This window comes from Tenebrio molitor, chromosome 3 (assembly GCF_963966145.1).
Source record: "Tenebrio molitor chromosome 3, icTenMoli1.1, whole genome shotgun sequence".
In the NCBI taxonomy this organism is placed as follows: Eukaryota; Metazoa; Arthropoda; class Insecta; order Coleoptera; family Tenebrionidae; genus Tenebrio; species Tenebrio molitor.
The window spans coordinates 12780066-12807265 of NC_091048.1; the positions used below are offsets into that span (position 1 = coordinate 12780066).

The 27200-nt window shown below is 34.1% G+C and overlaps 2 protein-coding genes across 2 annotated transcripts in view; both read left to right on the top strand.

Annotated features, from left to right (window-relative positions):
* The window catches only part of LOC138126098 (uncharacterized), a 404235-nt gene that overhangs the window by 45537 nt on the left and 331498 nt on the right, over positions 1-27200 (top strand). The window lies entirely within an intron of this gene.
* On the top strand, positions 1404-21741 carry LOC138125870 (uncharacterized). Its single transcript, XM_069041425.1, has 4 exons — positions 1404-1515; positions 20962-21227; positions 21282-21480; positions 21563-21741. Exons 1-4 carry the CDS (start codon positions 1404-1406, stop codon positions 21739-21741), a joined length of 756 nt encoding a protein of 251 aa, XP_068897526.1.

Genomic DNA, 27200 nt, shown 5'->3' on the forward strand with positions numbered 1-27200 from the left:
CAGGCAGGGTTCAGAAAGGGAAGGGGTACTGTGGACAATGTGTACATCCTGGACCATTTAGCAAGGAACGAATTGAGAAAGAAAGGGGGGAGGATGTACGCATTGTTCATAGACTTCAAGGCGGCGTTCGACAAGGTTGACAGAGTGAAAATGTTTGAATGTATGAGAGAAAGAGGAATAAGTGAATGGCTGGTGCGGAAGGTCGAGGAGATATATGCGAGAACGAGGAACAAGGTGAAGGTGGGAGAGAAAGAGGGCGAATGGTTTGAGACAACAAAGGGAGTGAGACAGGGCTGCCCGCTCAGTCCCCTGCTGTTCACGATATACGTAGCGGATGTGGACGAAATGTTGAAGAAAGCGCAGGCGGGGGGGGTTGTAGTGGGTAGGGAGAAAGTATGGAGCCTGGCGTTTGCGGACGACATGGTGATTGTGGCAAAGAGTGAGAGAGAGATGAAAGAAATGATGAGGAACCTGGAAAAGTATGTGAGAAAGAAAAAGCTGGAAGTGAATGTAGAGAAGACAAAAATGATGGTGTTCAGCAAGAGAAAGAGGAAGAATGAGGAGAGCGAGTGGAAGTGGGAAGAAAGCAAGATAGAAAGAGTGAGCGAGTTTAAGTACCTGGGCTACACCTTCAACGAGAGGGCCACAGTCAGGGCGCAAGTGAGAGAGGTAGTGAGGAAGGCGAACAAGGTAGTTGGATGTGTGTGGGGAATAGGAGAGAGAATGTGGGGAGGCGAGTTCGGGAGGAGAATGATGATGTTCGAGAGCATGGTGGAGAGCGTGCTGATGTACGGAACAGAGATATGGGGATGGAAGGAACGGGAGGAGGTGGAGAGGGTGCAAGAGAAATATTTGAGATGGGTGCTAGGAGTGGACAGAGAAACACCAGGGTACATAGTGAGGGAAGAGTGCAAGAGGAGCAAGCTGAGAGTAAAAGCGGGAAAGAGAGCGGCAAAGTTCGAGGACAGAATGGGCGGAAGGGAAGAATGCAGGATACTGACTGAGTGCTATAGAGAAAAGAAAAAGAACGCGGATGAGAAGGAGAGAGAGAAGTACTGTAGGAGGAACGGGTATGCCAGAGAGGAAGTGGAAAGAATGAGAGCGGAAGGAAGATGGATGTGTGCAGAGCTGAGCGAGAGGGACAGAGATACGGACAAGCAGGAGAGAAGGGAGAGAATCAGAGAAGCGAGGTACAACAGGGAGTATGAAAGGTGCGTGACAGAGGAGGTTCCGGTGTATCTGGGGAGAGAGAGCACGAAAGAAAGGAAAATGATGGCGAGATTTAGATGTGGGAACGAAGAGAGAGAAAATAAGTACTGGATGGAGGAGGAGGAGGAAGAATGTGCAGGATGTGCCGTGAGGAGAGAGAGACGATCGAGCACATGTGGAGAGGATGCGGTGAAATGAGAGAAAGGGAGGAAAAGGAACGGGGAGAAATACTGAACGAAGACGGAAGAGAGATAGGATGGATGAAAGAGGTATGGAAGAGGAGGGAAAGGATAGAGAAGGAGAGGGGTGGGGAATAAAAGAAAATGTAGGTTAATTTAAAAAAGAAAAAAGAATGATTTTGGAATTGTAAGTTTATTTAGAACTGTAAAGTATAGGAATCCTTTAAAGCCCGTAGGGTAAAATAAAGTAAAGTAGTAGTAGTGACGCCATGAGGAATTTTTCTTGCAAATTGAATGTTGTTTGAATGTGCTTGAAGACTTCCAACCTCCATGTCTTTTCAGTCCACGAAGGTCCTCACCTTTATTAACTAACAATGTAGCTGAACTTCGAGGAAACGAGTGATTCCTAGTCCTAACGTTCTCTGCATTTCTCAGAAATCAGGGCTGAACGCACCCCACAATCCAAGTTTTTTCTACAACTTCTACTTGTTGTCGGTATCGCTAAGATCACTCATTTCTTTTGCTTTTTTCAACTCCACTGGCGATATTTGCACACAAAAACTGCAATGGCGGTAACTGTTTGCAGATTGCCTTAGAAACGCAATGTTAAAATCGAGATTATGGCAACATGATGTGAAGGGTAACACTATCACATCGCGGGTATTCTAGATATGAATGTTTTGTAATAAATATTCAATCACGCAAAAAACGCCATAAGCATCACGAACGTTAAGGACAATGTACCTATCTCAGACAATATTTGGAGTCGTCGCTGTGGTCCTCCTTCAAACAATTTTATTGTCTTCGATCGGTACATTGTCCTTACCGTTCTTTATACTTAATATACTATTGTTAGTTGTGCAGTTTCAATTGAAGTACACCTATCGATCATTTACTAATTATGGAGAAAGTGCAAGATGAGAATACATTTTCTTGTATATTCGTACATGTATGCCAAAGGGAGCATCCACTAACATTCCTCGAATAAATTCAGCAATTTGAAGTAAAGCATGTTAAGTGTATTTGTATGCATCTGTAATAGAAAAAAAAATCTATTGTATAAATTGAAATTTTTTTAGTCAGTAAAAACACAACAAGTAAACCACACTAGCGAATAAAACTCGTAGCTGCTGGACTTGATAACAATTGATAAAGTAGTCGCCTGTCAAGTATTAGACGTCCATCGTTTCCTTGCCTTCAAATAACTTTTTTATTGTAAGTGGACAAAAACAGAAAAAAGAATTTCTTAAAACATGCAAAAATATTGTCGAATATATAAAATATAATATAAAATATTGTGCATGAAAGAATAAATTTGCATTTCAGGAACGTTAGATCGTTAACAAACGAAACATCTTACGGAAAAGCTACCTCTTCAGCCGATGGAATATCAAATATAGATAGATTCCTAAATTGCAATAAAATTTCCAAATTTAATGTTCAAGGATTAACGTCTCGGAAGGTTATTGTCACCGCTAATGTGAACGAGCCAATCGATAATTGCAATAAAAACCCACCTGATAACATCCGCAAAACAGCTGATGGGAAAATCCCTCACGAGATAGCAGCTGACGTTAATTTTGGAGAATAAGAATGTGCCCAAACTAAGCGCCATAATAATTGAGAAAATGACCATTCCATATTGACGGTGGAGAGAAAATCATCTTTATTTAGACCGTATAGATCCACGTTGAATATTTTTTGAGGGACGAGATGTCAATAAAAATACAACTTGTGAGTCTCTACAGACGAAGAGTGACTATGATTTGTACAAAATTGGTATTTTGGAATGTTCATTTGTGGATTGACTTAATCCTGATCTTCGGCCATCTGGAGCTGTGATAAGAAATTTTAATGCACCTCGGCCCAAGACTTCTGATAATGACAATTAAAACGTTTAATCATTTATTACCAGAACGTCAGGGTAATGAAAACGAAACTAGGTGATTTTTATTGTTTCTGTTTAAATGAAGAGCATTCGTTTTGACGGAAGCATGATTAGAGGAGAGCGTCTCCAGCTTGTAATTTTTGTTAAATAATTGTTATGTGGTATATAGAAATGACAAAAGTGTGCTTAATAGCAAAAAAGTAACTGGAGGACGAGTGCATATCAATTTATAGATCTTAGCTTAGAGTTAGAAGAGACCTGAGTGAAGTTTACAATTGGTGCTGGCAGTTTTGTAAAGAAACCTGATGAATATTTTCTAGACTTTAACAGTTCCAATTTTCCTGCTATTTGCAATTGAACTCGACATTGACAATATCAATAATGCTCTTAATAACTTTTATAATTATTCATAAAAAAACGTGTGATTTTTTGTACCAATAAAGTACAAAACCTATTCCAATTTTCCGAATTGGTTTATTGACAAAGTTGAACAGTCGATAAAAGAAAGAGTGTGCACTTAAGACCGAGCGATAGAAGTGAAAACTTCTGTGATGTTCGCAGTTGATTTTAAGTAATATACAGGGGTATCTAAAATGCAAATGTTAATTTTAACACCTAACAGAGCTTGTTAAATTAAAGGTTTTTTCTATTTGATTTTTTTACGAAAAAGCTTTACAAATTGTTTTAATTTGTGGAATAAATTAGCCATCAAAATATACTCCGCCTGTTATGGGTAAGGGCGAAAATTTTCTATTGTGATAAAAACAGAGCCTTGTCAAAAAGTTACGTTGTTATATACATAAAAAAAACACCTGTTATATTATGACTTCATAATCTCCAAGACGAATAAATATCAGGTTATGTTAAAGTATATGGTAGCGATATTAAATAACGTGCCTTCAAATAAATTCGGAATTAGACTAGGCTGTGATTTTATTATGAGGTTGGCAACGTGCAGTTTTTAAAGACAGCACAGCAGTGATATTTGACAGCACAGTACACGTGTTTATTCTGATTGTGACATAAAAATGTCAGTGCTAAAAAGTTACACCGTTACAAAATAAAATATATACTTAATAGTATATTACATTATGACATGAAAGTGGTACTTTGCAGACGAGGAGGCATGTTGAAGAAAACGAGGATGCGAAGCGTCCGAGTACTTCTTCAGGCCTCCCAGTCAAGCATAGACACTTTCATGCTACATAATATATTACATTTTTTCTGAAATCGCTCTTTAAAAATTTAAATTAATTAAATTTAATAAAATTCCATCGCATCAAGTCGGACAAACACCTAGCTAATGATAACCATTATACTAAAATGACTTTTTGCAAGTAGATGCAAAGTAAAAATGCTTCGGCAGGCAAAAATCTCAAGGCTTGAAACGTGACACTTTCAAGATCAAACTGAGTCTTCAAATGACCCGCTTTCTTGACGATTTCAGTAAAAATTATTTGAAGGCTCGATCGATACGCACCTTAAATATCGAGCGATCAAATTAATTTGTAATCGAGTCATCCATGGATTTGAATCCATATGTCTTTTGAGATTGATATGTCGAGATCTAACCTGTGTTTCAAGCTGTGTTTATTAGAGCGTGGAGTTCAAGTAACGACATACGATTTCGGATTCATGGATAACTCCATTACAAATTAATTTGATCACTCTTTATATACGCATCTTAAATGTACTATTCATTTCTTTGGTACGGTGGGTTCTCGACTATGGATGCATTATCTTAGCACCATACTTAAAAGTGCATATTAATTACACAGGTCTACACTGATTTCGTTGTTTGGATAAAATTGGCAGTTTTTGAACAATTTCGACCCCCTGATTACGAAAATGATTTTGGTTTTGCCCTATCACGTCTAGCTTTTTCACAATTCGTTTTTTCTTAAAATTGGAATGTTCACCTAGAATGAATGAATTAATTCAAAATTTCGATACTGTAATATTCTACTAATGTTGTTGAAAGGAATTCCTGGAAGGCATTTAAGAACGTCATAGAAAAATTTGCTTGGAAATCACAAAGAAGAAGACTACAAAAATATTGTAAGAATCATGTTGGAAAATTTACACATCTTGGGATGTAATATGAGTTTGAAAGTGCCTTTCCTATTTTCGCACTTAAATCTTTTTCCTAAAAATCTTGGTGCTATTAGCGAGGAATAAGGGGAACGTTTTCACCAAGATATAAAAGAAATGTACAGGTGATATCAAAGAATATAGAGCGTATCAATGATGGCAGACTTTTGCTGGATGTTATAGCACGATGTACCAAAAAAAACATACAGCAGACAATCAATTAAAAGAAGTTTCCTCACAAAGCGTCAAAGATGCCATTCTCATGAGGAATAAAAAATTTAGTTTGATTTTAAACCAAGAATTACTATAAACATGTTATTTTCCTAAATAAATTGCTTAATTATTTTTTTGTTAATTGTGAAATAACCTGTCGTGATACAAAATAATGAAGGGTATTTTTGTAATCAGGGCTCCAATATTATACAAAATCAGTTATCAAAATTAAAACAACGAGTAAAAAGTTTTGTTTTGTAGGCCTGTGTTATTATTATTTACCAGTTCAAAGGAGACATGTTAAATTTGTAAAGCATAAACTACCTTACATCTCTTAATGAACTGCCCTTGTCCAAACTTATTTCGGTCTCATCCGTCTTGACATACGTCGCAAGTATATTAAAATTTGCTTTATATTTAGGATAGTGAACAGCATACGAGTATGCGATGCTTCAGAAATATTCTAGGAATTAAGTTTTCATAAACCTCAGTACGATGTCAGGAAGATGCCTCTTTTTCACATTAATAATTTTGCAACCAACTATATGCTTGTCACACCTCTAGTCAGTATATCTTTGTTATGCATTGAATACAGATTTCTAAATTTCTTTACAGACAATCTAGTTACTTTTAAATTTTTTATATTTCAAATTGTAATCCCCGGTATTTATAAATAACGTCATTGTTTCTTTTTTAATAAAATATATTAAATCATTTTCTACTGATCTTCCACTGAATTTAGACAATATTTTTAATGTGAACACCTAACTGAAGTCGGCACTCGAGACATTTTAAAAATAATTATTAATTAAATATACAATTTAGTTTTCTGCTTTATAATTTTTTTAATAAAAAATGAAGTTGGGTAAGTCTACTCTACACAGTTTGCAACGATCCACCGCCGACGACGTGTAAAAGCGGCTTCCAGCATTCGCATTTCTAACTTCACTTAAGTAGTTCTAAGCTAATGGAAAAGCAGAGATTCAACAAAAAATTAGTATCCAAATCTCCAACAACATGCTGTAGCTCTTAATGTAACTGCATTATGACGACCGTAATCGATATTTATTTAATGGGTGGTCGTAATTTAAATTCATGTAAGTTTTAAATAATTGAACCAACTAATGCTTTTAATCAATTCGGAATTAATTGCAGTGGTGAATTTCACTTAACCAAGCTCTATGATTTCATTGATCTACATTTTTGCCCACAGAACAAAGCGTTTATTATACATTCCAGGAAATAATGGTTAGAGAGATGGATGTTACGATAGTTAATTGGACAAAGTAGTGATTTATCCGATTTTTTAACTCACAATGCTCAAATTGTTCAATTAAATTGTAATTTATTTGTGATTGTATTTTTTTTCAAAGTTTCAAAATATCCGATATTGTAGTTAGTTACGATAAATAAACAGTAATCTATTAATCTAGGAAATAATAAAAATGTAATTTTTTTTCTATAGCAGATGTTAAAGTGTGCTTTTGTCTATTCAAATCAAAAGGTCAAGTAGCATTTTAACTGGAAGGGTAGATAAAATGCTACTTTAACAACAAGGGTAGATAAAGTAATTCATTATTTTTTATTACCCTAACAACGCTCATACTAACGAGATTTACTATAGAAAAATATTATACACGCCGATAAAATTTAATTATCTTCTCGAGCGTAAAAAATGCTCTCGAAGATAAAATACAATTTTATCGTCTTGTATAATAAGTAACTATTATTACAGATTAAAACAAAATATGTACAAATAAATCGTTTTAGCCAAAAAAAGACGTGTTATGGCCACGTCTTCCAACCTGAGCATTTAATACTCGTATCTACTGGGTACTATTATTATTGTCCAGGGTTGTGGTCCAGCCCTCCTTACTCACTCCATCAGCTCTGTACTCTCTACTAAGCGGACGACCTTGGCTATTTCTTCGGACTAAAGAAATGAATCCACCAAATGCATGTGCCTTAAGCTATGTAGGTATCTGTTTTGTGTGTTTTGTAAGAGTAAATGGCAACACATACAAAGAAAAATAAAGAAGAATTTCTAATCTCACAATCAAAGAACTTCATAATAAAGGTAAAGTATTTATGACAACAAAGTAATGTTCATTATCATAAGATTTAAACTGGACCAAAAGTAAAAAGAAGATACTGATTTTAGGGAGTTTGCCTACAGGAAAAAAAAATTAGCTGTAACTCTTCGTTTTTTGGTAACTGAAGATTCATTAATAGTATTTTAATATACAGGGTCGCTGAAAAGTAAAGATATAGCTAAATATTTTCAGAACAGTTTAGCAAAACGCTTTGAAATTTGGCACACAGAAGTGTATAAGTGAACTTGATTTTTTTAAATAGCATGGTGGGTCAAATTTAATACCTTTAAAAAGAGGATTTTTTTCTGAATTCAGAGATGCTGCTATTAGCAATCTGTCACTTGGATATTAGCTAAAAATTAAACTTGTGTGCAATAATTAGTTTAACAATGGTACATTTAAGTAAAACTGAGCGTATAGAAATTCTCATGATGGTTGGATATGGCGACAGAAAGCGAAGTTGTGCTCAAGTAGTGACCATTTTTAATGAAATTCATTCAAACCGGGAACCGATCTCCAGGACCACACTTTCAAAACCCTTACAGAGATTTCAAGAATCTGGTGGCGTTAAAAACCGTGCAAGACCTGGGCGACGGCGAATTATTAGTTATATACAGGGTTATTCACGTAAGATGACGAGCCTGACCAGGTAAAAATGCAACCCGAAAGGCAATTCACAAAGCAATCTCGATCCCTATTACATTATCCAGCATTATCATAATGCACATATAACATAGAGAGTTTTTAAGGTCAGGTAAATGAATGTCAAGTTCTGACAGAAAAACACCTCTCTCAACAAAGTATGATTTAAAAGAATAATAAGCTAGAACGTCGAACTCACAATTGACGGCTTCAACGACTCGACATAATTCGCCAAATAAAAACTATAGAGCCGCACAATTCCACAAGACTGATATACGTTCTTTTAGGGACACTTTGTGTGAATTGTAAAAAAAATGTCAATTGAGGAAGGTTATCGAAACTTTTGTTCTGAAATTAGATTCACTCTTCCAATTCTGGTTTGAAGAACGCAAAATAATTTGCATTAGTGGTTGAATTTTGCAAGGTAATTGTGACAATTTATCCAAACTTTCAGAAAACTAAAATACTGTGGTAAGATTAAATGTAAGGCAGAGCACAACACTGAATTAAGAAAAACTAGCGTGATTAGATTAAACAGTGGCCGTATTTAGTATGATCTATTCTTATAATAAAGTTCACTAAAGTAGGTACGTCGCCGTCGTGGCAATTAGTTCTTTTTATAAATGTGCAACCAGAGCATCTAAAGATTTCATTATTATCTTTAATGTTGTACTAGTAATCTTCATTTAACAAGTATAATAATCTAATAAATAAGAGAGTGGACTTTTCGTCTGTAATGCAGAGTATGGAAATGAAACCAAAGTGGTGTCGGTAAAATCTAGCCCTGAGGTGATACGAAGCGTTTTGAAACCTTAAATATTGTTGAAGATAATTTTAAAATTCAAACAATCGTTTATAATATTTGAGGGATGTGGTTATCGGTTAATAAGATAATTACGTTCGTTATGAAGTTTTACCAAATGTAATGAGATTAAAAAGACCTGTGGTCTGCAGCACTGCAGAAGTTTGTAACCATTAGGATTTAGGTAAACGGGCTGCACAATCTCAGTCTGGGAATGAAAATGCTATGCACACAAAATGTGAAGATAAATATTTTTCTGCATTATTTTTTTATTCGATAGAAGACAATTTGAACGAACGGCAGAAGTCGTATAAAATAAAGTAGGAAGGAAAGATATTTGACATAGTTGCATCACATCGTTCGCTTGAAGATTTAATTTCGCTCTTGTTGAAATGCAAAAAGAGCGTATGAAATGTGCAAACTCGATAAAAATTTTATTTAGGACAGACATTACGGAATCCGTTAACACGGAATATGTCCCATGGGCGTCGGAAAACCGGAAACACGAGTAAAGTTAGTCAGTTACTACGATGGCATTCCAATTTCGTCGACACGTTGGCTGTAGAATATAATTTTGCCCTAATACGTCAGGGCACAATTTTCCAGGATTCCAGTTTCAAACTTCGTGATAGTGCTCACCCGTCCCGGCACGAATATAGAACCGGTGGTTATTCGATATTATTTCAATAAGTTTCAATATTGCGCTTTGTTCATTGTTACGTACTCTCCTAAAGCAGCTTACAAGCAAACTTATAGGTCCGTTTTATTGGCAAAGTGTCGTGACTAACTGATATGAATGGGGGCTTAAGCATACGACAACACGAGGATGCCGGTAAACTTACATCCACGTTGTGGCGGTTTTAATTGCAACTTAATCCAGGAACGTACTTAGAGGTGAAACACAAGGAACCGACATAGACAACAGAGTTCGGACTGTTATTTAACTTTTCACTAAATGTGAAGCGAATTGCTGTCTGGTCTGGAACTAGCAGAGAACTAATGCCACCGCAAAAGTGCAGTCAACTGTTGCAAAAATGTCTCATTTACGTTGGATACTTACTTGACGAGTCGTCTATATTTAGATACCTTCCCGAGAATTTACTCCAGCAAATATTCCAAGCGAATATCTTTAGATGTTGTTCTGTTTTTTATTTTGTCCCTGACGACATCCATGGTAACGATGACAAAAACATATTTTATAAGAAATCTTTTTAATTACTCATTCAAAGAACAAATGAGACTGTTTGAAAAATTTACAACTTATTTCGGAAGCAAATAAGAAATTATATATCTTAACAACTTATGCATTTGACCCCACGATCTTTAGTACAGAATCACTTACTATACAACGTTTTCCGAAAGTTTGAAAAAAATCCACTATATTTTTTTCCGGTCAATTCCCATAACGTTCGCTTTTAATGGCTCAGCTCCGTGAAAATAATAATCCATCATAATTATTCCTTGGCGTCTCTCCATTGTTTTGAACACAACAGCCACAAATCGTCTCAATTAATTTGTAGGATTTTTTTGAGTAGCCTCAAATTCCCTTTTGCAAATTCGAATCAAAGATGTTTTTTAGGGTCTCATTTTTTTACGAATGTTAATTTTCGGTCTGTGAATCTAATATTCAGAACTTTAAAGATGACTTCCTTCCTCACTTCTTGCTGTTGACACTTTTTGCTGATGGTGTATGAAAGAGCAGATTCAGTTAATTCAGAACCCATATTGACTTTAATTTCATTTATTTAGTTTAGTGTATTGTATCACTGTGTATCACTACGTGTCGTTTTATTCCATTGTTTAGAAATGGCGTTAGCACTGATTTTTTTAAGATGAGAATCTTTATCGCAGAAGATGAACACGGATGGTTAAGACATTTTCTAAATAACTCAAATTTCCTTTTTGCATTAATTGTTTTTAAATATTTTAAAGATGTTTTTTTTTCTTAGATAAATATTGAAGCTTTCCTTAAAAATCTCGGTAAAATTATTGTGTAAGTGTAACTATTACCATAATAGAGCAAATTAAACGAAACAGTGAAGCGAAAAGGGGTGTTGGGTGGGTGAAAAATAGAAAAAAAAATGCGAAGGCAAGGCTGGGAAGTCTAGTTTAGTTTAGTCAGGTCAGGTTAAGTCTTTCTGTTCTGGCTCTAGATGTTCTCCGAGGAAAAGGAAGTGAATTTTTCGTGAAAAAGGGTGTGCAATGAATATAGTAAATCTAATCTGAGGTTGGCGTAGTTGAATACATAGTTAAATAGCGTGGCCCCTGCGTGGCGCCTATGCAGGAATTTATCTCATTTGGGAAAAACACTGTGCCGAGTAAAAAATCCTGTCAGAAGCTCTTCCGACACACGAATGTCATAAAATTCCTTATAGGTGATCCTCTACATTGAGCAACTCAGCTCAGCGACGAGCTGAGGTATCGTTGTCGAGCGACGCGTGCGTAGTATTCACAGGTGTTCGTTCAGAAGAAGCTGAGGCATCATTCCTGCACGACATTGGTCGTGTTCTAACGAAAAAGAACAAATGTTTATTCTCATGCTTACATTGTTAACTTGAAACATACGCTCTTCAAATTTTTTTATAGACAATTGAATTTTCTTCAAAAACTATTCAACACAATTTTCCTCTATCTGGCTGGAAATTTCAAGTAACTACATAGTTCAAAAACAAGACTTTTATGTACATAGTTTTTGCAATTTCAAAAATTATGTCAAGTTCATCTGAATTTCAGACCTTTATGTAACTGCACTCACTATACGATATACCCGTATGGCATAGTCGTCGATAATAATATAATTAATATATAATGATACGAATCTTATAAGCAGCATTTTGTGCACGCACGGGTTAAGGGTACGACGATCTTGCGAGGAGTGCTATGAAGGAATAAATACCTTATAAACCAGACATCACACACTATGTTTTCAATTTTGCGCCATTTTAAATGAAAAATCTCAGTTTTAAAATTTGGAGAATTTTATGGTGGTTGGTAACACAAATGTTACAAAAGAACATTTGAAAGTTCAATTTGTAGTTATTGTTATATCGTTTGTTTAGCGTAATTTGGCGTTTGGGATTTGATGTTGATGTTTGACATTGAAAGTTACCAACCTGGAAAATGTAAATTGTACTGATCTATTCCAGCACTCAAATAAATCAGCTATTACCGCAGTCTTTTGAGTGGTGTAATAGCTTTATTATAAATAATAAACGTACTTCATTTTAACGGCACTATTTCCTTCACCACTTTAGCAAAACACATCAACGTGTATGAAAGAACGCTACTTTTTGTTAGTACTTTAATTGGCTAATAAATTACCTTTATTCGGAATCGTATTGTAATATTCCTAACCTTATACGAGGGCGGAAAGTTAACCATTCCTTTTTATCGTTACTTCCCTCTCTTGGTCAGTATTAGGCCACTTTCCGCCCTATTATAAGGTTTTTCCAGTGGCGTACTTACTGAAAGTCGAAAAACAGTAGAAATGAAACTGCATCAAATTAATGATTTATTTGATAAAAATGTATTGATTCCGAATAAAATAGTATACAAACCCTCGGTGGGAATGTGTTCAATTCCTGTCTCGAGCATCAGTTCACCTCGGCTACACCTTGGTAAACTATCTTAGCTCTCGACAGGAATGAAACACTTCCCACCTCGGAGTGTAATCTACTATTAATTATATTTTCACTTATAATATCCCGATGCATAGATTTTTGAATGCTTTGCTGACAAAGTTATTAATCGCTCGAGGGGATATTGGGGATATTGGGGAAGAAAATTGCATGAATACATTAACCATCAGTGAACGATAAAAAAGTTTTGTAAAATACATACCAAAATGTAGTATTTGAATACAATTTTTGCAATTTTTGTTATACTGTTATAAACCTATTTATATTCTTTTGTTTATTATTTATTGTATCTTATTCTTATGTGTTGTTTAAAAAAAATACAGTCGACTTGCATCTACTGTTCAAGAAAGAGTGAAGTATGTCACATTTATGAGAAGAGATAAAATCTATAAAGCAGTGTTACGTTCAAAGCAAGACAGAATTTGATTAAGATGATGGAATTGAAGTGAAGCTCATAATGTAAATTTAATTTCGGTATAACTAATTTGTAGGCAGATATTTTCAATTTCGATTAAACCGAAATTTCCGAAGGGGTGAAGAATCCATTTGTTAATTTATTGTCAAATAATAAACAAAAATTCTCTTACATCTAGTCAGAGTGGCAATAAAGAGGAGATGTTATTTTATCGTTAAAATTGTCGAAGATCGAACAACGGAGTTAATTAACATTCTTCAGCCTTGTCCAATGTAATTTGTGTATGATGTGATCGAGTGTTATCTTGTTGAAATAAGATACGAAGATGGCAAGATAATGAATAATTTCGCTAATTAACTTTAGGAGTCCGCGTTCCAGAGGAATTTTTTATTGAAATTGAAATGTGTCAATAAAAAATTATTCTCCATAGGGTAGTTACGTCATGAATAGATTGCCGATTCGTGTAAATTTGGAGAATCAATGCTTTTCAGATATTTCAACATAGAGTTATCCCAATTATTTGCACTCGTACTAATTTACAATTTGCTAGAGATCAAAGTTTTTTAAACCGACAAAAAATAAATTAGTTTTTCGTCTTTGCTGGTTCAAGTCTAAGTCTTAAATTACTGGTCACTTTTTAGTTTATCTCACTTGATTATTCTGTCCGCAGAGAACAACCATGTGCATTCATGGAACGCCCGAAGAAGCTATTCGCTCGTGAAAGATTATTGGAATTCCAGCTGAAACTATAAATTATGTGACAATGGAGCTGTTTATAATGGAGATTAAAGCTAGTTGTTCTATTTGATCGAAATGAATAGGTTCAACCGATTTAAACCCGACAATGCGTCGGCAAACTGCTGACTGTCTCTCGAACGCAGATTAAATGAAAAACTAAAAATCTCTTATCGCGCCATTAAATCAAGTTTATAATAAACGAAATGATTAAAACGGGGCGAGGGTACTTTCGCCAGGCAATATTTATGAATAATTATAAGGGAAAGTGGGCCATAATAAGAAGGTCTGCGTGCGAGGGATGTTTCCGTGCGGAAAATGTCTAAATAATGTAATTTAAGCTGCGAAATAACAAAACTTCGTCATTAAAAATTTTTCCATTTGCGTTAGCATTTAATTTTAAAAGGATTTTTCGTACCCCGAATTTATCTCCTTCCACTAATTAAATGAATTACTTCAACTTGTTTGTACTTGCCAGGTCAATGGCGCTAATTGAAAATCTAATTCCCAGCATAAATAAGCGGAAATAATGCAGCTTATTTATCGCAGTTATAATTATAGTCTTTTTGCTGCGATAAAATATCCATTAGCGATAAAAAATACTTTACTGTTCAATATGTTCCAAAAATACGTATTTCCGTTCGAATGAAGTTATTATGGTGGGTTTTGCTCATTATTATAAATGCACGTGGAAGTACTTAAAGACACAATTCTTATATCAAATATCCCAATAAAATTCCTTCATAGGATTTTAGGTCTTTGGATTTATCCTTTTATATTAATTAATACATTGTGGAACACAAAAATCGTGTAGGTAATTTATTGTTTAAGTTTTTTTCGAGTTTTATAAAATGCTGTTACTGTGTAAATTGAGAAACAGTTTAGAAATGAACGTAAGGTAAAGTTTGTCCAGCGAGAAATTGGTTGACATAAAAATCACTAAATTCTACGTAGAGAAAGTAGGTAATACCTAGCGCACGTAAAATTTGAAATATATCCTTCAACTCCTTCAAGCAGTAACATTTTTGCCCTGAAATTATGCTCTAATTAAGGTATTCTAGTGCATTTTGTAGTGTTGGCTTAATTTAACACAATTTAAAATCTCCCAATCTCTCCCTGGACGAAGTATATCAACAAGTATTAAATTCCTTTTCGGAAGATGTCTCCCACGCTGTGATCCCTTAATCACCCCTTACATGGTGCCGACAATGATTCAAAAATGTGGAGATCGAATTGTAACAGAATTAAGAGAAATTACTTGAATTCCATGAACTTTGAGAAACATAAATGGCTCTATAAGAAACTTATCTGCGCGCTATCACCCCAATCCAGTCTTTACAAGACGTCAAGAAATACTGGAATTATGATATTTATATATTGCTTACATTTTTCTAGTGTTTATTTTATAAAATATTAACTCGAACAGACAACTCTAGAAATATTTATTTAATTCTTTTGAAAATAAAGAACAAATTAACAAATATGATAATCTTATATTATCGTGAACATTAAAAATTAAGGTGAACGCCCAAGTTCCAAATACAGAATATGCAATAAATAAACCGATTAATATGAAACTTTTGCAGATGAAGTGTTCAACAGGTTACTTTCAGCATAATATGAGTTGCCAATTTGAGAGATTCTTACGAGAGGTTTCCAAAATAATTATAAGTTAAATTATGTTGGCCGTATTATGAAACTCCAATTTTTGGTTAAACAAAGACAATATTGTTGTTACTCTTTTACTTACCTGCGGTTTATTTGTTTATTTTCTTTTCAGGTTATGGTAACCTCTAACTAGAAGCAGTAACAATTTGCTAAATTACAACTTAACCACCAATCTGTTAGGTGTAGAGCAGAAAATATAAATAACTCTTAGTTAACTGTAAGTTAATTGAAAAACTCAACTGAAGTTACTTACACATGAAACCATTCTTAAACATTTCACAGTCAATTTCACCAAACATTTTGCAATAAACTGAGCGTAAAAGATGTGTCTATCCTAGAATTACAACAAATAACTTACATTTAACGAATTAGTAATGTCATTAATTAAAAAATAAACTGCAGTGGGTTCAACATTAACCCTTGGGAAATAACAAAAATGTCACATACACTCGTATATCACCAGAAGAATTTTACAACAGCACAAACTGTTTCCTGTTGGAGAGAGAATTTAAAAATTCTGGACATAAAGTAGGTACATTTGAGTTTGTGAGGGAGAATACTGTGAATGATTCGATGGAAGCTGATCTCGGTGGCACAAATCCATGTTGTTATTCAGATATTGTTTTTCATTTGAAAATTGTATAATTTCAAAAATGACTCAAAGAACATTACAAAATGTTTGGCAAATAACAACTAGCATTCTCACAGTGCTTAGAAATGAATTAATGTTACATAATTACAAATGTTAGGTACATCTGCTTATTGAAAGTTGTAACCAAAAGTGTCACTCTAATTCAAAAGAAATTCATTTGTGAATTTAAGGATTTTCTAAAAATATAAAACAATGGTGGATGGTAACGATCTTCTGTTAGGAGCGGATCAAAAGACACCCTTTTAAATTGCATTAAATAAGATGATATTCCAAAATTTGTTTTTGTAGAAAAATCACTCTGACATAGACCCTTTAAAACTTACTTATTACGGAAGCACAGCAGGGTGTGGCGACTTCCGCTATTTGCCGTTCCAATGTAGACTTTATATTTGCAATACAAGATCGTGTTATAAATACAAGAAATTATAAAAAACACATATGCGGTTTGAAATCGATCATTGATAAATGTAGGATTTGCGGAACTGAAGGGGAAACCATTGAACACATCATTTCTTCTTACACCGTTTTGGCTCAAAGCGAATATAAGAAACGTCATGATATATTCGCTAAAATTATACACATGAATTTAGCAGTTTGATCGTACAGTTTTAACTGACATTCATATTCAGCATAACAGACCAGACATTATTATTTTAAATAAACAACAAAAGCAAGCATATCTTTTAGATACAGCTGTGTCAAATTCACACAATATAACACAGATATATAACACAAAAATTAATAAATATTTAGAACTCTCCGTTGCTATGAGAAATCTTTGGTGTTTAGAAAAAAATTTGATTTTACCAGTTATAATTTCAGCAACGAGAATAGTACCGCAATCTCTTTTTAAAAATTTAAAAATTTTGGACTTAGAGAACACATTGGTAGTTGAAATTCAAAAAGGTATATTATTATACTCATGTGAAAGCTCGGATTATATGCACTAAAAAATGAAGAAAATATGCGCATATATATGCACACTTTTTAGCTAAAAATGCACTGAAATATGCACAAATATGAAAAAATATGCATAAACATGCTATAATATGCTCTATCACTTTTATAAAAAAAAGACAAATTTCACAGAATTAATCTATTTATTCAAAATTTATCAATATAAAGTGAACCGTAAAAGTATGGAATAAATTCATTAAAAATTAAACAAACTTTGTTTCAAAAAAATCTTTGGACGGGTCAATTTTAGTTTATAAAATTACATATTTTAAAACCAAATAAAATTTCAAGCAGTCATTTATTTTCGTGTGATGACGTCATCGATGTTTTTTTTAAATGGAAACCCCGTATTTTTTTCTTGATTCTGATAGCCCTTTTAATTCTCTAAACGACAGTATAAAAATTTTGTTATCGTAGATAAAGAAATTTTTGAGAAAAAAAAAATGTTAAAAAATTAGTTTTATAACGCACAAAAACAAGTCAAAAACTAAGTATTTAAAATTAAGGAATTAAATGTTCGAATTGCCATCCCCCAGCTTGGTGACAATAAACAAGTCTATAAAGAAATCAAAATTAAAATTTCTATACGTTGTGTTTCTGTTAAATGAGCCATTTTCGAAAACGTTTTGTAAAACAAATAACACAAACGATTGAAATTGGGAGTACTATTTGACTGTTTGATTTATATACATACTTGATTTTTTGACTTGTTTTTGTTCGTTATAAAATTTATTTTTTCCAATTTTTTTTTTCTCAAAAATTTCCTGATGTAAGATAACAAATTTTTAATTCTTTCGTTTAGACAATTAAAAGGGCTATCAGAATCAAGAAAAAAAAGAGGGGGTTTCTATTAAAAAAAAATGCCGATGACGTCATCACTCGAAAACAAATGACTCCGTGGAATTTTGTTTGGTATTAAAATATTTATAAACTAAAACTGACCCGTCCAAAGATTTAATATTTTTTTTATTATTTTAATGAATTTATTCCATACTTTTGACAAAAAAAGTCTGGAAAATTGGAGAAATATGCACTAATATGCATTTTTCCCAAAATATGCTCAAGGTGCTTAAAATATGCAAAATATGCATTTTCAAAATGATGTAATTTCATTCAAAATTTGTTAATACGCCCAGAAAATCCAAAATTTTGTTTATATACGTCATAGAAACAAATATGCAATTTGCATAGAATCCGAGCTTTACGTCATGTCATACCGTCAGGAAATTCCTTAACATTGACACAGAACATAAAACACAAAAAAGTCAAAATGTGGAGGCGAGACGCCGGTAATTATGTTGGTAAGCACTGCACTATTACTTGATAGTATTATCCGTAATAGTGTACGTACTCCGGCAAAATTGCCGTGCCGCCGGGTGGTGGACGGTTAAGATGCGAGTTTTACTGCTGAAAAGAAGACTAGTTTGCCATATTATCATTACATTTAATTTATAAGTATGTATTTCATATTTGTGTTGACTTTACTTAGGTAACCACGAATCACGATAATGTACTGTTAGAATCGACCCTGAAATGGAAAACCAAAGAAAATGTCAAGCTACCGCATACTATCAAAGAGTAATGTTTCAAAAAAGACTGAGCGATATTTCTTCCTATTTATTTATTTTAAGCTTTTGTACATAGCCACAATTAATTCAGTATTTTGAACATTGAATTTTAATAAATAAATACAGGATAGGTCAAACATTTGAAAGGAACTACGAAAATAAAAATAAAAACTTACAAACAATAGAATCTGCTGCTTTATCTGCAAAGAACAACTAGACCAACCAAGATATGGTAAAATAAGTTGGCAACGAAAATTTGCAGCCAATGTTTGTGTATGAGTTTTACGGCATAGTAAATAAAAAGGTAAAATAAGTACATTTGAAAGAAAAACACGTGTTTCTCTATTTCCATGTTTATTCTTGATTTATTGCTTCCGCAGAATACGATCATCGCATTTCGTAATGCATACATAAATTTGATGCAACGTCTTTTTACCAAATAAAATCATTTAAGTCAAGAAGCTGCACGCGACGATCATTAAACAGTGAAGACAAACAATCGATCCCTATAAAAGAGGATTATTCCTCCATAAGCTTCAGCGTTCTAGAGATTGTTGTAAAAGTGAATTATATTACTTTGTCGCCGAAGTGCCGTATAAAACACTAACAACTTAAAGTTTTATAGTTTACTGTCCTGAACATATTTGTTTAAGGTGATGAGATGAGTTGCTTACACATCCCAAAATTCTAACATGCTAGCAGACAACATCATAAATGGAACAAATTTCTTTAAAACTTTGAGGTAAATTATTATCAAACAACGTATTAATGTTCAGAATCAATCGAGTTGTTCCATTTTTAGTTTATCATTAGGTGACTTTTTGTCTTAGTTTATTGGGTAAGAACAAACCAAGCAGGCATAAAAATACGATTTACTGCTGATGAAATATATTGTTTGTTTTTACGAGAGGCATAAAATATTAACTATATAAATGTGGCAGTAAAAATATTACGGTGCAATAAAAACTCAATAAATATTAAAGAAAAAATGTTTTCCCGCACCTTCGGGCTGGCGAAGGAGCGGTGAAAATGTCCACCGGAAGTGGTTTTTCGTAGTTCCTTTTCCTTCCGGGCTCTTTTTCCTAAATGTGTGTTTTCAGTTGATTTATACGACAAAAGATAAGGACGGCAAAATACCAACATGATAAATTTGATATTATACAGCAAAAGCTCGTTTAGGTGCATTTTTTCTTTTAGCCCTTGCGACTAAAGTTGTTTACCTTCGCTGTACTCATTTCAAAGCTCCAAGCTCGAAATAATTGGAGGGCTCTCCACATTTTTATTCCTTCACTGCAGTAAATTCGGAGATATTAATGAACCACTGATAAATCGTGTCGGTTTGTTCCTAGAAATGTAGCTCGGGGAGGAGGGTCGGTTGGAAGTCTGCGCGACCAGTTCACAGCTACGGTGTCGGGCTCTGCTCGCCACTTCCAACAAAATTCTTGTCGGCAAGAGGTGGATTTTCGAGTTAAATGGCTCGGGAGCGTGGTTTCTCCCTCATTGATTAGGTTAAAATTTAACATCAAAACAAAAAAATAAAAATGATTTAGCTCGGAAGAAACCGACGAGAAAATTGGCTGCATCACAACTCGACCGTAACTGAAAGAGGTGCGCACGTACATAAAACAGACCTATGAAAAACGCTTCGTATAAAAAAATATTTGCTATAAAGCACCAGCAGTCGTAAATCAGTTTTTATACCTTAAACACGGAAAAAACATCAAACTTTTTCCAACCATGCCGAAAATTATGAATATGAGAGTGCAAACATAATCAAACATTAAACGTATGGCGGAGGCCATAAATCCGATGGTCCAACGTATTATCGAGGATTAAAAACGGAATCGCAATGTAATTCTCCAGGTCGATAATGCTTTTGTAATGGGATAAGTTATCGTGCTGGTGTAACTTCCAGTGACAAGTCTCCGAGGGCCGTACACCCGGCTTAATTACTTCTGATTAGCTTAGTTAGGCTGCGGCAAGTGCGAGAGTTTGACTGACGGCAAGGCGACGGACGGGGACGTGGTTTACTGTGAACTAATATCGAATAAACAGAATCAGATGAAATGATAATTTGAGATTAAAATCATTGAGAGATAAGATAAGTGACGACAATCTGTGCCACGTAAGCAAAATATGAAAACTCGAACGTTTGCCACTATCGAAAACATTTAAAATTCGAAATCTACTTAATTGTATCTCTTTGAAAAGTTAGTTTCATAGTGGTATACAGAAAGAAGAACGGGAAATTGATAAGGAAAGTTGAAGAGAAGCTGAAGAGGTGGGTGGAGTACTTTGATGAAGTCTTGAATACCGATAGCTATGAAGAGCAAGTGGAGGATTTGGAACCTCAAGAAAACAACGATCAGGAAGCAGTGCAGGATCCAACACAGAAAGAGATAGAAGAAGAATTCGATAAATTAAAAAACAATAAGAGGACAGGAGAAAATGACATTCCGGGAGAAATATTTAAATACGTAGGAGGAAAACTAAAAAGCAGGGTGAGCGCACTGATTAAGTGAATTTGGCAGGAAGAACGAATGCCACAGCAGTGGAGAAACGCTGTAATATGTCCAATCTCAGAAAAGGAGAATAAAACGAACTGCGAAAACTACAGAGGGATATCGCTGCTCAACGTCACCTACAAAGTGCTGACAAGAATAATTAAGAAGAGACTGAGCCTCTTTCACGATACCCTAATTGGTGAGTACCAGGGAGGATTCAGGAAGGGTAGATCAACGACAGACCAGATCTTCACGTTGAGAATGCTGCAGAAACAAAGCTTCGAACAAAACCTAAGTCTTGTTCATAGATTTTAAGAAATCTTACGACTCGATAGACAGAAATATACTGTACCAAGCGATGAAAAAACTGAAGATCCCAAAGAAATTAATCGTTTTGACAAGAATGACCCTCACAGATACGCAAAACAAAATATCAGGGGACGGAAGACTATCGGAAAGTTTTGGAGGAAAGTTCGGAGTCAGATAGGGGGACCCGCTATCAACAATGCCGTTTAATATAATTTTAGAAGCAGTTTTCAGACACAGCGGAATCCATACGCAAGGCATAATATACCACCGAAAACAACAAGTAATTGCCTATGCAGACGACGTGGCACTGATAACAAGATCAAAAAAGGAATTAGAAAAAGCATCTAGCAAACTGGAAAAGGCTGCGAGAGGTTATGGACTGAGGATAAACGAAGAGAAAACGAAATACCTAGTAATGAAGCAGGAAATAACAATAATAACTGTGCAGCAAGTTCAGAACAGAAACAAAAAGCTACAACTTCGAAAGGGTTAAACACTTCGAATACCTTGGAGTGACAGTCTCAGATAGACAAGACAAGAGAATGAGCAAAGGATATACTCTGACAATAACTTGTAATTTCAACTAAAATTTTTTATTAAAATGTTAGGGCACTTTCAGGACAAGCCTTGTATGTCAGGCCTGATTTCAAACATCTCTCCTCTACAAACTGTAAATTCTTGTCCAGAGAAAAATACAAATACATATGTGGAAAATGTTCCTTCTTATGTTTACTCGTAAATTAAATTTTTTATCTATACCCAAGAACTACGATTTGTGCGATTTTGTAATGATAGGACTAAATACGTTAATCTTCCTATTTCAGTCAGGACAGAAAAAAATATGGAGAACTTTTATCTTAACTAAAGTTGAAGATAACATAATTCGTTCTTGGGAATACATACGAAAGATACTGCACTTGTGCTACATCGAGAGTTTTTGATACAATCAGTTATTAGTCCAGTCGGCAAATACTTTGTTCTCATCCATTATAATGTCACACTTTGTTGGTTAATTGTATATTGTTATATAAGTGAGGAAAGGGATGCATTGCTAAACGAGAATGACAATTGGATCACGAGCGATAGCGAGTTGATCTAATCATTCAAGTTTAGCAATGGACCTTTCCTCACGTATATAACATACTATTTTTTCCAACGTCAAGAGCTTTCGGTTTATCTTGCATAGGTATTATCAATTTATTATTTTATACAAATCAACATAGAAGTAAAATTTGAAAATCACGTTTCCATGCTTACAGTAAACAATAAAATTTAATTAATGAATGTCATGTCGTGTTTTTACCAAAACTTGAAAATTAATCAGAATTTACTAAACAAATAGTGATGGAAGTAGAAGATAGTGTTGTAAATTTACCAAATACAGAAATTAAAGAAGCAGCGAACTAGGTATCTTTGGAATTATTACCTACAAAATCTCGAGCACGCTACGGAAAGGAATACAATGCGTTACTGAGATGGAGACAAGTAGTAAGAAGCGCTAGTTTGGCGTCAACGTCAAGCTCTGTACCGACACGTTATTTAGAAAAAAAGAATCAGGAACATTTGGAGTTTTAATTTGTGTAAAAAATTGTACATTTAATTTCTATAATACTGATAAAAAAAGTTAAGTATCTTTGTAAGTGCTAATTGTTAATAAAGAATTCTTACAAATGTATATGTATGTATATTTGAACGTTATTGTAAAGAAAGTATGCACATACCTAAATGGGGATCAAATTTTTTTTTTACTTTCCCCACTAGTGAGGGAAGTGATTTACTTTCCTCACATGTGATGCAAACGCCTACTTTCATCTCTAAATTGAGTGATGGAAATGTCATTTTCAGACTTGACGTTGGAAAAACTACATTACACCTCCCTGCCGACTGTTATTTTCTTCGTCAGAATTACGTTTGATTATGGCAAGATTCAGTAAAAGATTTTATTTTCGTTCCTATAAACTGCTAATTTATTTTGTTTGTTTTTCTTTGGAAACACTTATGTCCGCGGTGATGATACACAACCGGTGCATACATTTGATTCGAAAGATATACAGACTGATTCACATAACTTTCTGACCCTAACAAAAGTTAAACGCACCCAGTAAGACCTTATTCAGTGATAATTTGATACCTTTATTTACTATGAAATCTGGACACTCCTGGCATTATTAACAATCACTTTACAGTTCCTTTTTGTATAGGTAATTCTGAAATAATTTTTAATAATTAAAATGTCCTCCAGTGACGAAAGGATCAATATGATATTGATATATGATGAGTCAGTTTCTTAAATAAAAAGAAATATTGTCGATTACTGCCATTTTTTAAATTTTATAGTTGAGAATTTTGTGCGGCATGTCCAAACTACGAGTAAACAAAAAAAGTTTAAAATAATTCATGTTTTTGGATCAAGTTATGAATGAAAACGTATTACCGGCTGTATTTAAATTTCGTCAGGTTCAGACAATTATGTGAATCAGTCTGTATACACATGTTTGTTTCCTTCTAACTAAAAAATTAGAAAAAAAGTTGTCGAATAGTTCTAACAACTTGAATCTAAATCTTCAAATATTCCTATAGTTAATAATTTAATTCACGAATATTATTTTGTTTTAATAGTAATTAACGTTATAAGTCCGGGAACTCATAGTTTACAGTACGAGTTAGACGTTTAAGGACGAGGCGACGAAGGAGCCGAGTCTTGAAACTCGAAACGAGTACTGTAAAAAGAGATCACGGACGAATGTCGTTATGTATTTTATTTCATCCTGCCTCAAATTCCGTTTGAAAGAAACATTGAAATTAATTTCAAAATAATTCAACAAAAGCTCCAAATCTAGTCACATTTTTGGAACATGATTAGCAACGGCTATTTGGCAATTGTTTAGTTTGTTGATTTTGTTGAAATAATTTGGTGCGTCAAAATACTTCTAAAGCAAATCCTTCAGAAATTGTAAGAAAATCTGCAGAAGCCTGTGCCGACTTAATACCTAGCAAGTCTGGTGAAAGGTATCAAAAACAATTCAGCCATTTTTGTAAATGGAAATCAGAAAATAATGTGAAGAAAATTACGGAAGAGGTTATGCTGGCTGGCCTATTTTTTAGATTTGGTTTAAATGGTTGTATTATTTTATTTGTGAACTAACGTTTTTAGTCTGAGAAAGTAAGTGCATCTTCTTTGTGGCCGAAATAGTTAAATTATTAATTTGTATTTAGATGTAGTTTTGAATAAAACATTTCTTAAACCTGAATAATTGTTATTGCGATTGTTACTTTTGTGTTTCCAATAGCAACACTTAACCGGCGTCCGGCCGTTTTTTTGCGTTTTCCCGGATTCAAACTGATGACGTAAAGTATTGAAATTTGACACAGGATGAAATAAAAGTTTTATACAAAACACTCATGTAAGTAAATACATAATTCAAAAGAAGTCTGTAAATGTAACCTTTTGTGATCACTGTCTTAAATATTACAGTGGGGTGAAAAAAATCTTGCCAAATAGTAATAATAATATGTATTTACATTATATTTGATTACACAAATAACAGATTAATTCCCACGTACACCAAACGTGCGTGTTCAGTCAATCAGAGCGCCTGCTTTCATCCAAACAAAAATGTTTATCGCGAATAAAACGTCCTACCAGTCTGTCATCTGTTAAAAGTGATTAAAATTGCATGCTACTCCTGTCAGATTCTCAAAATGTTTTTTGTAATTGTGTTTTTAATAATGTAGGTATTATAAATAAATAATTAACCTTAAAGTTTATATTCTGGAATAAATTTTTTATACCTGATAAATTTCCCAATTTTCACTTTTACTTTAGTCAATTTTACTCGAGCTAAAGCTCTCGGGCCTAACCAGAATAAAAATGCCCAATTCAACTCGTAAAATTAAAATTGAAAAATTTATCCGATAAAATATTAGGTCTTGTTGTTTTACCACAAAATATTGGAATTTATTCCTAAAATGTAGTATTTTCAAAATTGTAATAAACAGAAGGTTTGTCAGTAAGTTTGTCGTTAATACGTTAGAAATTAACATGATATCTCCAGTTTTCTTAATTTTTCAACAGAACAATTTGAATTTTGATCAGCTCTTAAAAATCACGGTAGGTATTAATTAAAAAATCTTACTTTATGACTAACGAATGTAAAATAGTATATTAAACAACGAGTTTTATAAGGGTTGATTGGCGCACGAGTCCCAGGTGTAGAAAACGACCCGTAGGGGAGTTTTCTATGGTACGAGTGCGCCAATGCCCTTATAAAACGAGTTTTTTTAAGTTATTTTTTAGAATTTGCACCCTTTTAATTTTTAAATAAAAAAATTTAATTTTCAAATTCTAGGGAATTTTGTATTAATTGGTAATTCAAGGTACATAATAACGGATGCAACTACATCTGCAACAGATGTTAAAAAGTAGAGTTTGAACATTAATATTGGAAGTTTTTTGGTGTAAATGACAATAATACACTGAAATATTGATAAAAAATTTCTTAGAGATCTATTATTATCTATTTTATTTGAAGGCTAACAAGCTAGATGGTCAATTACAAGCCGTGCCAAAAAGAGAACGATGCACAAAACACAATCACAACGCAAGAACCATTACATACAGGCTACAACAACCGAGCACTCATTTGAGTAGGATCACCCTGGTTCATAAGCTGGAAAAGCATTTTTTGATCTGCGATATGCTGCAACAAAATATATCGATGTGGGTTTCGACGCTCTGATAATAATTACTCAACATTCGAGTAAGAGGTGACCTGAGCCCTATATCCGTGTGGCATTGACCGATGTAGAAAACACTCCTTACTCGAGAACCCGTGCGGCTAACCCTCAAACTGATCTGCTCCAGAACGAGAGTACATTCCTGCAGCCCTCTGAATAATTTGAACAAAAAGATCACCGACTGTTCCATGCATCTCTCGAGCAGAGACTGCAGACCAACTTCACCGAGCAGAAGACCTTGGGGAAACCCACGAGGGGGATATGCACCATTCAACGTAAAAATTGTATTCTTCAGGAAACTGCCTTGCACTCGCTCCAGAAGAGAAAAATAAACATCGTATATCGGCGACCATACAAGGGAAGCACACTCGAGCCGGGATCTCACATAGGTGCTATACAGAAGCTTCAAGGTCTCGACATTACAGAATTCCTTGTGAATGCGCAAAACAAAACCCAGGGTCCTAAAGCCTGAAGCTTTCTTGTGACATCAAAAAAGCAGGGAAATGGGAAAGTTGGGTTATATTCAATAAAGGCCAGTTAACACATATTTGTCAGTTAAATGTCAGTTGTGACCAAGATTCCGTGTCCGGAATTGTACATAGTTGCCAAACTTATCCACAATCATTTTGACTCACCCAATAAAATTTATAGTTGTTTTCAACGACATTCGTGCTGTTAGTGTCATTTTTAATAATATGTTGTAGCAGATTGTACACACAAATTCATAACCAGTATTCAGAGTATAAGCAAATTTCGTGAAACATCAACAGCAAACAATAAAACTCATCTTCGGAATCCGAATCAGACTACATATTTTCTTTGATTTGTCGGAAATGATAGATAATAATAATTTGAATTTGTAAATTTGTCACGTCAAAGTAAATTGCTAAATTAAGAAAT